This window comes from Labrus bergylta, chromosome 23 (genome assembly GCF_963930695.1).
Source record: "Labrus bergylta chromosome 23, fLabBer1.1, whole genome shotgun sequence".
NCBI lineage: Eukaryota > Metazoa > Chordata > Actinopteri > Labriformes > Labridae > Labrus > Labrus bergylta.
Window position 1 is genome coordinate 6,686,201 of NC_089217.1, and position 12,407 is coordinate 6,698,607.

Here is a 12,407-nt window from a genome sequence, read left to right on the forward strand (position 1 = left end):
ACTTAGTACAGTTTGGGCAGCATGCTGTTAGTCACCATGTCTGACACCGACCCTGCAGCAGGGGTGACGGGCACATAAAATACCTATTAAAATACCTAACTAAAAAAAAAGTCTCTCTGATGATCTCATTCCGAGTATTATCTGTCTGTTTCCTTACCAGCTTAATATTCCTTACAGGACTTTTAAAGGTAACATCCAATGTTAGATACGCCAACACAAATATAATCAAGCTGTTGTATTTGTTTTCGATTAAATCAAAAATGACTCTCAGAAATCATCTCTTTCTTCACCTCTCTATAGTTTGCATCTTTGCCTCACATGTTAACAAATGTAAGCATCCGTTTATGAGATATATAGAGAGAAATAGTTAGTGAGTAGGCAGAGAGGGCAATGCGATGGATGAGGGACCACCCAGACTGAATGAGGTCAATAGGACTGACAGTGTACGTAGGTGGATCAGCACACCACATATTACAGGCCACTTAGCCTGCTCTCGTCCCTGCTCAATCATACACTCCATCTCCGCTTCATCCTTTTTTTTTTTTCCTTATTCCTGCTTCCTCTCGCTCGCCTGATGATCAGTTATAAAACATGAAATATACACATGTGTAACTCCAAGCAGTGGCCTTCTCTTTGTTAATCTATAGATTGTTTCAGAGTGGATCGGCACCATTTTCTATAAGAAAAAAAAAGAGCTACCATTAGCTGGAATTTTAATGGCATTTGCAAAATGTCACTAGTGTTAACCCAGGTAAACAACAGAAGTTACAAATCCACTTTAAGACAAAAAAACATTTCTATCCCTAGAACATCAGCTTCTGTTTTAAGAAATCACTTTAAAGTTAGACTCTGATGCATGTCGTAGATGTCCTAATTTTCACATTGCAGGCTTCTCAGTTACTTCATTGATTTGTGTCTTTTAGTAACTCAAACTTATCCACTAATTATGTTGCATCTCCAGCTGACTCATCCTAGATAAAAACACATCAGTGCGGTTAAATCCCTCTGTCGTCTTTCCTCCTGGTGAGCAGGAGCTTTTGAAGTTTACACGCTAAAGTACAAAGAAGAATCAACTGAGAGACTTGGTGACAGAGACTTTCAATGATTTCTTTTCTTCTTTTTTTGTCAATGGGAGGTGAGATAAATTAAACGGTAAAACATCAAAACAGAAAAAAAGGGAAATGTCTGGGGAGCCATGTTTACCGATATGTTTTACTTTTATTTTATTTTTTTGCCCAAGAATTTTTTTTGCACCGCTGTTTCGATGCATGCTGGGAACAGGAGCAGTGTCTGTCAGAGATTAACACTACACAGAGAGTGTGGTGGTGGGTGGGGGTGGGGGGGTGGGGGGTTTGAAGGGAGACAGAGGATGTAAACACAAATATGATTTTTTTGGAAAGGAGGGAGGCTGAAAGTCTCAGAAAAATGCAGCAAACCAGGAGCAAAAGAGGAGAGAAAAACAGAGAATGAGCGGTGGCGAGTGGGTGTAGGGGGGTTATAAATAGAGGACACAGAAAGCAAGACCTCTGCTCTTGATGGATGCCACATTAATTATGCTAGTCTGCATCAGGAGAAATTAAGACATGTCTGAGTGTCAGTTTAGAGAGAGCAACTGGAAGACGAGGGGATAGAGAAAAATGGCAGACGCTAAGGGAGGGAGCTAAGAGCAAATGTCAGTCGGCGATTTTGATACCGGACGAAGGACGGGAGAGGGAGACCCAAATGAGTGTGAAAAAAAAAAGAGAGAAAAGGTTTTTTTAGTGAAAGACAAATGGAGGGGCGCAATTGTAAAACACAGAAAAGTGTGCCAACGCCTGCACCACAACTCCGTTTCAAAAAAAGGAGAAAGCACAGTTAATTACAGTGTACAAAAATATGGAAGTCTGGGGTGACAAAAATACAGATAATTAGATCAACAAAGCTCTACAAAGCTCAAAATGACTGTCAAGCAGAGAAAAAATATTTTCTGAATGCCGATGAATATGCAGCCGAAACCGAAATCAAACGTCATTCACGTGAAGATTTTTTTTTTTCTGAACATCTCGGAAAATTCTCAGCAATCAGATGCTATTCAGCGCTAGCATCAACAGCAGAATCGTATGCTAATGAAATCAAATGATTCATTTTGATGTTTGAGTGTGACACACCTTAAGAACCTGTTTCTGTGGCACGCTCAGAGCTGTACAGGGAGGAGTGAGAGAGAGAGAGAGAAAAGCTTGGATTCAAGGGCACTGAGCAGTTTTTCTTTTCTCTCCATCCGTCATCATGTCTTTTATTCTGCTTCTAACTCGTGTCTCGTTAGAGCCTTCGCGCTTTCCCCTCACCTCTTCACTCCGGCTTTCTCTCTCATGCAACTCGATCCGTCTTCGGTGTCAGGCGTTGTATAACGTTACACTCTCTTTTGACCCTTTTGACTCTGTTCCAGATAGATAGTGTGTTTGTTTCTGAGCTGCTTCCCCCCCCCCCCCCCTTCCACTCTTCAATTTGCTTAGTGGACGACTTAACAAAGCCAGTGAACCACACGGATGATACTCAAAAGTGACTTCTTTAAACGAAAAGAGATTTTCAACCACTGAAGTGACTTTCTTTTAAACAACAAAGTAGCCTTTTATTCGTTCTGGAGAAGTGACCGCTGTCGTGCGAATTCTTGATTGTGTCGTTATCGGCTTCAATGTGTCCGATTGTGTTCACATTAGCCTATAACAGCAGGTCAGTGCAGCCGGCCAAGTAGCCCCTTGCACTGGGCTCAGGACTCATTATAAGTCTCACCTACCACACCTACCCGTGGGAAAAAAAAAAAAAAAAAGCTGCTGACACCACCAGTGGCCGGCAAGGCAAAAAATGTGTGAGATGGTGTGTGTGCGCCAGGGTGTGTATGGATTAAGAATATATGCATGGTAACTCATAATCGTCTGCTCTGACTCATGGGAGGAGGTGTTCATCTCTGTCAATCAAATTCCTCTTCTGAGTGCATCAATTATTACACAGCCAAGTCTTTCTCTTTACCTATGCTGCTGGCTTGCCACACATCGCAACGGCGCATACACACACACATACACACACACTCCAACACTCGTCCACCTCCAAGGCAACATTTCCATGACAATGAAATACCAGAGGACAGAGGAGTCAGCCACCCTACGCAGGAAAAAAGCCCTTTAATGTAGAGATAGGAACGGAGAGGGGGAGTAAAAGAGAGCAGGAGGGAGGGAGGTAGGGAGTGTGAGGCCTGGATAAGTGGTGGCGGGATTATAGCTGGTTCCATCATGGCTTTGGTCCGTTCACTGCTCCTTATAAAAACCTATTAGCATGTGAATGAACAGGCACACAGTGGATGGAGGTTTTCTAAAGCCCAGGAGCACTGATCCACTATCAGGTGAGCTTTCCATAAACTAGGAGTAAGCGGGGTAGGATGGTGTGTGTGTGTGTGTGTGTGTGTGTGTGTGTGTGTTTTGGGGTTAGTCAACCTGATGGTGGCCACTTTTATTTGGACATTAGTTGAGATTTCACAGCACTCAAGGTACAAATACAGCATTTTATGTTATAATTCAGCTCATGTGGGAGTAAACAATTTAATCAGCTTATTAAAGTAAGTGACCTCACCTTTAAACAAACAATTTTAGCAAATTAACAGACAAATATTTGGTGTAATGAGACATCAGAGAGAGACAAATTGTAAAATGTTAAGGGAAAAAAGTTTTCTCTGGTGGAAAATGGAGGAAGAACAAGCTCTGTATGGTCCAAAGTAAAATATTGTCTTCTTAATACTTTGTGGGGGTAATGAATGGTATATGTCATTAAACAATTATTATATATAGGTATAATACATAGAGTCATATAGCGGTTGTGACTGGCAACCTGCTTTTTATTGTCCAATGACAGTGTTCACCATAACCTCAAAACAATGGATGGATGCATGAATGGATGAATATTGTAATTGTAATGTAAGGTGAAATATCTGTTGCTCAAATATATTGCTTTCGAATCTTCCCAATGTTGCAATAACCCAAAAGCAAAGCCAGAATCCATGTTTTAGATTTGTTTTCAAGCCAACCTATCTCTTTCAGTTACCAGCAACTGTCGTTACGAGAACATTAAACATTCCTCTTCACACATTCCAAGAGCACCAACATGATCTTTTGCTCAAAGCACACTTAACTTGTACTGTAAGTGTGAAAATCAAATGCAGCAATGTAGATGCCAACAGAGGAGAACACTAAGTGTTACCAGCACAGAAATGGACATTTAAACACTAACAAATAATGAAACTAGGGCCAGAAAGTCCCACCTACCTCTCTTTGCAGCACCAGCTCTTTGGTGAACAGCATGGCCTCATCGCTGAAGGGCTCGGCCACCTGCATGCCTCCAGGCATATTCCTGGAACTGCGTGGACATTCAATACCTGGACAAGAGAGATTTGCAGTTATTTAAAAATTATCACAGCAGAAAATCAAAAGAACAGCAAGATGTCTAGAATGGTTTTTACACTACAAGGCTTTTCTAGTTTAAAAAAACAAAAAAAAAACACCAGGAACCCCTCTGCGAGAAAATGATCTGACAATAATATAAATATCCACAAGTCAGTGAATAAAACTGTATGAGCAATGTTTAAGACCTCTGTTGCACCAAACAACCGATGCCTCAACAAGTATCCTCTCATCCCTCTTAATAGTTCAAGGTCAAAACCTCACTGCCACACAATTTCACAAAAAAAAACACATCAGTGGCACAAGACAGATTAACCGACAACACTATCATCAGCACTTAATGGATAATTGGTCATCAAGGGGTCGATCCTGAGAGCACAAATTGCTTCAGTATAACCCACTTTGTTGAAATTTGTGTCTTTGGGAGCCTTTGGTGTCGACTTTAGCAGACTTTCAGAGGCTTTCTTGCTGAGTTCAGATAGGAATGGATAAGCTTCAGGGCGGAGGTGGTGAAGGGGGGAGGGGGATTGAGTGGGAATAAAGGCGCTGGGAGATTTTTTTTTTATCATTTCTACATTTTACGGCTGTTTAAAGCAAAATACCATAATAATAATAATAATAAAAAAGCTGTGTGCAAGAAATGTACATACATTCCCCTTCAAATACAGACATGCTCTGTAATGTGACATGTGTTGAGCTTAAATAAAGTCCAATTCTAGAGGACTATCGCTAGCTTCAATTGAGACCCACTTCTTTTGTTTCGGCTGCCCCTCAGGATTTTCTATAGTGTACTATGTGAGCTAAGGAATACACAAAGGCATGCCCAGAGGAAATCAAGAATATGACAAACATGTCGACAGTAATTTACTTGTTCAAGTAGCTCTTGTTCTGGTTGATCATGCATTCATTTATGCATTGAGTGTCTCAATGACATTTCAGCTGGACGTTATATCCACCAGGATTGGAATAATAAGTCAAGCCCTATAGTCTTTATGGGTTGTGATGAGCTTCACCAGCATGTCGGAAGCATGAATTTGGCTTTTAGTTAGATTCCGACGGAAGTTACCTTTGATTTGATAAGACAACCTGTTGACTCACACAAAGACAATCCTGGCAGAAATTGTACTTTTTTCTAGCCCTCGTTCGGCATGTTCCCCTGGGATTTCTTTGACTAGTATCTGTATTCATGCAAGGAGTGTTCCCAGATGTTTCCCCAAAGGAAAAACACCTGAGCTGTTGCTCCAATACGACAGAGGGAAAGAAGAAATGAAGTGGTCAAAATAAATGTGTTTGCTTATTGACAATACACAAAAAAGGAATGTATATATATTTTTTAATTAACAAAATGTTATGGGGGGGAAATGAAAGTGCCTGGTTGAACTTGTTCCATTACAGTAGACAACACCCCAATTCTTAATTAAAAAAAAAAAAAAAAAGCTAACTCTAAATGTCCAACTTCTGTGGCAGGTCAGGTATGCAGCTGTCCCTTTAAATTGTTTTGAAAGAAAGTAGAAGAAATGTAAAATGATCAAACAATGTGGTGTGGCATTAAAAACTGCACAGTGCTTTAGGATATTTATCAAATTAAGAACATGTATGACGCACTCCTTAGTTGTCAATACATTTCTAGTTCTGGATGAACAATAGGCCAGCAGAGTTCTGTGTTTTCATTTCTAGATCCGTTCTACTGAAAAGTGTTTAATTATTTTGTAACTGTAGACATGTTTTGAAGGCTTTTATATCTCAGGCTCCTTTAAATATCTGGATTTTCAGACTGGACTCAACAGCTGAAAATCCAAATGAAAACTGAAACGTGACAGAGGGGTAGACTGGTGTGACTTTTTATTTTTTATCTTTGCACTACATTATTCAGTTTGTTTGTGGTAAGGAAAGCAATCCAGTGTTCCAGTAACTGCCAGTCCTACTGTACATATCGGCCAATAGGTGTATCCTTCACTAAAAGATTACCACAGAACCAACACAGAGCCTGACTGGTATTGGTGTAAATACCCTAACAGGCAATTTGTAGCTTCCAGCATGGCTTCATAACCAGAAATAAAAAAAAAACATACCATCTCTTTAACACATTTTTGTTCAGCACACTGTGTTCCCAGCAGAAACTTCTGCACACGTCTCTCTCTCATTTATGAGAACAAGAGACATCAGCGTATTCACACTGGCAGAGGACTGAAAATGACCCAAGGAAGGCAAAACGAGGCCAGAGGACAGTCAGCATCTTCAGAGTTATGCAGAACTGTTGAGTCAAACATCTGTAGAAAAATATGAATATATATATATATATATATATATATATATATATATATATATATATTTTAAAGGTCTTCAGTGTACAGCAGGGAGCGTTAAAACCAATTAGACATGAAAATCTGCATATTGGACTAAACTGTTTGCATCTTTTCCCTCTAGCTGTGATATTTTCCACCATATATAAGCTGTGATAAAATTGGTTTAAAATGCCATGGAGCAATAAAAAAAGATTTGTGCACCCAGTAAATAGGAGAGAATGTGCAAACCTTACAGTAACAAACTGATTTCATATAAAATTGCCTCAGAAATGTTCTTAAATAACCAACAAACACTAACAAAATGTGAAGTTTTGATATTCCTTTAAAGTACTACTCTACTGGGTTTCCTTTGATATTTAATTAAATTCAATAAAGAGGAGAGGAGAGGAGAGGAGAGGAGAGGAGAGGAGAGGAGAGGAGAGGAGAGGAGAGGAGAGGAGAGGAGAGGAGAGGAGAGGAGGAGGAAATGCTGATGGCCAAGATCATCTGAAAGTATAAATAGAAGTGGACCAGGCCAGGGCTTCCATGCGGGACATGGTGGCTACAACAGTTTCAGGATAAAGAGAAGTGACGAGAAGGGAAAAGAAAGCGAGGAAAAGGAGTTAAGATGACAAACTGCAAAAATCAGTGTAAAATGTAATTGCAGTGAGGGAGTTGAGTTGGCCGGCTGCTTGGGTCTGCCAGTTTTATAATAAGGGCTGGAACTGTGTTTTTCTCCCATAATCCACAGGAAAGAAACGACACTGGAATGCGATATCTGAAGTTTAATTGTGTTGCTCATACAATGCAATGTCCCGAAGGGCTTTTCTGCAACAATTCCTAACTCAGCCCGAGCTCTCTTAAAAAGACCTCCCAAAAAAAAAAAACCTTAATTCACAAAGAAAAAAGTAATAGGATTACAATCCAAAAAAAGAGGTTATTATAGGTTAAATATTAGTGTTATAATCCTAAGAAAGAAGCCCAATATAATGAGGGAAAGATGTGGGTTCATATATGCAGTTTAATGCAAATGGACATGCTCTCCTTAAATGACCTACAACTTTTCTGTTACTGCACTGCACGTCCTGGAACACACACACACACACACTCCTTACTGTAGTGTACTGTACTGAACTGTAGTCTCCTCCCTGCAGCATTTAAAGCCAAGGAGTCAATTAGCACAGCCAATTTTAACCCTGCATCACAATACATAAGTCACGCCTGACACAAAGATAAACATCTGGGTCACACTGCAGGATATCCATCTTATCTGATCGCAGAGGCAAACAAGACATACACTGATCACTACTGACACCAAACTACGCACACACACACACACACGCACACACACACACATACAAAGGGCGCTGTTGTGTCTCTAACACTGTTATTGCACAAAACAGCACATCAATCATTGTGTTTGGTGTGTAGGATATAAGATTGATTTTTTTTGTTTGTTTGTTTACCAGAGAGGAAGCACAACTGAATGAACAGATTAAAGAACCAATTTATGCTGTTTCCAAAGTCTGCAACCGCACTCCTAAAAGACAAAATGCTATCAACCGTTTCATTTAATAATGCTGCTTCCTTCCTGTTCCCTTCTGAAGAGCGCAGGCACACAGAGGGGTGGCTAACATTTTAATCTGTGATCCAGGGTGAGCCATGCGCCTGATTAAATTTCTCCTTTTTTTTCCCAAGCACCTACTGTTTCTCTCCCTGCGCACAAAGAGACTCGTGCCCCTCTGTCATTTCTCACCCTGTGTTGCAAGTTAAGAAGATATTGTATCTGTGACAATTGTGGCATGTCACTTTTGTGCTTCAGCTTATGTAAGGATTTAACAAATGGGATGAGATGAGGTATTGGTCGGTTGATAGTTTTGGCCTCTGATAAGCTCTTTGTTACTGCTTCTACTGTTTTTACCAAGCGGCAACCTCCAGTGTTGAAAATGAAGGCAATACAGCAGTTGAAAAAAAAAAAAAAAACAGCAGTTCCATGAGTGTCCACTTGAGGAATCCTCGTCATAGCCTTTATTAAAATGCCTTTGTTTATAGCAGCAATAGAGATGTTAACAGCCTGGCTGAAAAAAAACAAGATATTTTTTGTAACACACAGTTTTGACCAAATAGAGGCTAAGAGTTAGCCATGATTTGCATAATTATGGGAGTGGCTAAACTGACTAGGCCAGCCTTAGCTTCACCTCTTTGTCTGTTTACAGATCACTCAATGGTTAGCAACATGACTGTCGGCAAGTTAACATACACAAACTACGCAAAGATGCCCTTTAGTTAAGATGCTAATGCTAAATGTTTAGGGAACTTTCGATACACTAGGTACATACAGTATATAACTGGGCATTATTAACAGCTGCAACGTTACTTATCCTATGATTGGTATGCAGAATTGGTCACCGACTTCATATTGCAAATATTTAGGAATAAGCCACCAAATACAAACTCAATATCAGAAAGATTTGAATGGCGTTTTCAAATATGAAGATTATTCATCATTTTGAGATGCTAACCTTTGTGTAAAAACTCCATTAGTTAAATAGAGAGGAGGCTATTGTGGTTTTCTATAGGCTTTAATTGTCAATAATCTAACTGCCATGAATTTCAATTTAAGTATGGGTAATGTAATAGCTCCGGCCTTTAAGATGCACTTACAGAAACAATTCAAGTAATTGGCATGCAAATTCAGAAATGGATCTTTTCAGCCAAGAATGATCTCCAGTCTAGTTGTTATTCTTCTCAGGAACCAAAACTAATTGGATGAATCTATATGCGTAGATTTCTTGCGAGCCAGTTTCTTTCCTAATATATTTTTTATGCTTTGTAACAGAATGGGTTTTCAGTCGCCCCCGACATATAGCAGGAACAGGATTGAGTCGACCTTTCTTCCTCTGCTAACCAAGCCGAGATAATGAGCTTCATTTTGTAGAAGTGGGTCTGGAGGGAGGAATGCGGAGACGTGCGGCTGCTGTGCATTAATGCCATCACTGCAATTTATACAAACATACATCATGTCGCAGAATCCTATTCTAATAATATGCATATTGATTTGCCTCTGACTTTTTGCTCATAACCCGCCAGACGCTCTGTGCTCTCACTCTTGGCATGTCTGCAGGTATTAATGAATACTTGCAGGATGCAGTCAGCTCAGTATGGAAGCCATTAGAGTCCATCTTTTTAATGTTGCTACGTGACTAATTCTTGATTTTTGACAGGCTGTTGACAGGACCTAATTAGCACTGCAACGGGCAAACAAACAGAGACCTAAAAGCTGGTGTGGACGTTCGCACATTTCTGTCATTTCAACTCTACTATTAGTCCACTGGCTTTGTCGCCATCATATTAGCTTTTTCCTCTCCTTCCGTCTCATAGCAATCAAGTGCCTGTCGCCAGTTGGAATCTCTCTGTTCAGCAGCGGACGAGACACATAGGTCACACAGGGTTGATGGAGGTTAGTTGAAGGCAGACAAAGAGAGCTTGCTTCTGTCTCTGACATTTTTAAGTTTAATACAAACGTATTTCTCTACACATGCATTTTATCATAACGGAAAAAGCCAAAAGTTGTGTCTACTCAACTCTACTTGTTGTATGGGCAGCCCAAACATTACATTTGTTATATTTGACTTGTTAAAATAATCAATGTTGTTTTAGGGAAATAGTTCCCTGTCTAAAAAAGCTAGCCTTGGGCATGGTCTGTTGTCTGAAAAGCTGGTTGTATAATTCAACCCACATAATGAGGTACAGGCCAAAAGAAGGTCTGTACAACTTACTGTTGTCTTGCAGCTTATGTTCACTGAAGCATATTATTTGATGCCACTTTGAGTAGACAGCATCTTAAATGAAATTCACATGTGATTATTCCTCACGCAGCAAACTCAATTTGTTAAGAATCGGCTGCAGGGAGGATGTGATTATATATCCGGTGTTTCAGGGAACTTTTTTCCCCTCTCTGATTGCACCAGCTACAGTGGATGATTGATTTGCTGATAAAGCCCTTGTTTAGGTTTTATGATTATAGCTTCGGCTGTAGTTAATCCAGTACTTATACTGGAATAAGGAATGATTTCCTAATTTCTAGCTGGTTTATCTTTTTTTGGCGGCGCTTTAAAATGTGTCTCAAGATCTCAAAAACATCCTGGCCCCAGGTTTCTGATAAATGTGTGAATCTCAATGAGAGGCAGCGCTGCAGTCACAGACAAGGACACAAATATGTAGAGGTCGTAGCAGAGCACATAACATTTTACTTGCAGCTCTTCTCCTGACAGACTCCCTCGCTATTATGCGAAAACGTTTTTTTGGCACAGACATATTTTTATAGGGAACAAGTCTACAAATTTTCTGCACCACTTCACCTCCTTCCAGCACACAGGTGAACACACAAATACACACTCAGTTATCCAAAAAAAAAAAATCAGACAAATGGCACTAAGCCACACACTGCGATGGCTAATGCCTCTTGCTGACGCAGTAAATCTTTGTGTCCGAGTGATGGGTGTTTCATCTTTTTGACAGACTGCTGCTCACCATACCTTTCTGAGTAACTTTGAAAGTGCACTTCACCTGCTGTGGCCTCCATCTGAAACTCGGAGAAAGCTACTGAAGCTAGTAAACTTTTACAGCCTATCACTGCTTGGTCTCCCTTAGCTTCAGCGGGCCTTTATACCCACGTACTTCACATCAATTGTACTTTTGTCTTCTCTTTACCACATGCAGCTTTCTCTTTACCTTCCCCTGTCCTTTCTGCCTCCTCAGCTCTCGCTTCACCTCCTTTCATCCTCCTCTTTACCCCCCTCCACTGCACTCCCAAATCCCTTTCCTGTGTAGAAGTCCTCCTTTTCCCTTTCAGAAACAGGATGACTTCTTTACCCTTTATCAAACTTGCATACGGAAGTGACACTGTGCAGGACAGAGAGTGAGAGGAGAAGAAAGGAGAGGTGATGTGGGAGGAGGAGAAAGGGGAACTTTCCCTCAACTCCTGAAGTACACCTCCGGCCCTCTTTGAAGCGAGGACTTTCACTTGCTGCACCTTGTTTCCTCACCCTGTGTTTTTTTTTTTTTCCTTTCTTAAAGCACTGTCTTTATCCATCAAGGAAAGCTCTGGAAAGGGAAGAAGACTCCGTGCCTCTCTTTTAGGTGCCTCACCAGAGAAGCAATGAGTGAGGGCCAGTATTAAAATCAGGATGGAACGCTGGCGGCTAGGAAAGCTAGTAGCTCATATTCAAACAGCGTGTACTGTTTATTTTCTAGTATTATAATTTTGTCTTTCTGTGTTACATCACTTACTGCCTTGGGATCTTTTCATTTGCAGCTCTACTGTAAACAGTTTGCTCATCAATGGCCTCCCACGATATTGTTACAGAATAAAAATTTGCAGCAATGAACACAGTGTGAAGAGTGCACAGCTAATGAAAGGGATGACTAATAAAGATCTGTTTTAACAGCAGCAGCAGCAATTGAATATACTCTCTATTTATCTGTATGCAGTCAATATTTACCCAGGGCAGCTTACGACTAATGAGCATTGAGGGGCTCAGCATTTGGGGGGAAAAAAAGGTTTAATGTTTTATACAAGATGATTTAAGCAACCGTGATCATATACCTTTAAATAACAAGATCAAACCTTGTGACAATTGTGTATTATTATGACTTGATGAGTTAACAGGCTGCATTACTGCTAAAGATTTTT

At 40.3% G+C, this 12,407-nt stretch overlaps 1 protein-coding gene across 1 annotated transcript in view; it reads right to left on the reverse strand.

Annotated features, from left to right (window-relative positions):
* snd1 (staphylococcal nuclease and tudor domain containing 1) overlaps window positions 1-12,407 on the reverse strand; it is a 166,029-nt gene that overhangs the window by 105,509 nt on the left and 48,113 nt on the right. Inside the window, exon 16 of the mRNA XM_020653121.3 lies at window positions 4,293-4,402. Within this exon, the coding sequence (XP_020508777.1) occupies window positions 4,293-4,402 (110 nt within the window). The remainder of the gene's footprint in view (window positions 1-4,292; window positions 4,403-12,407) is intronic.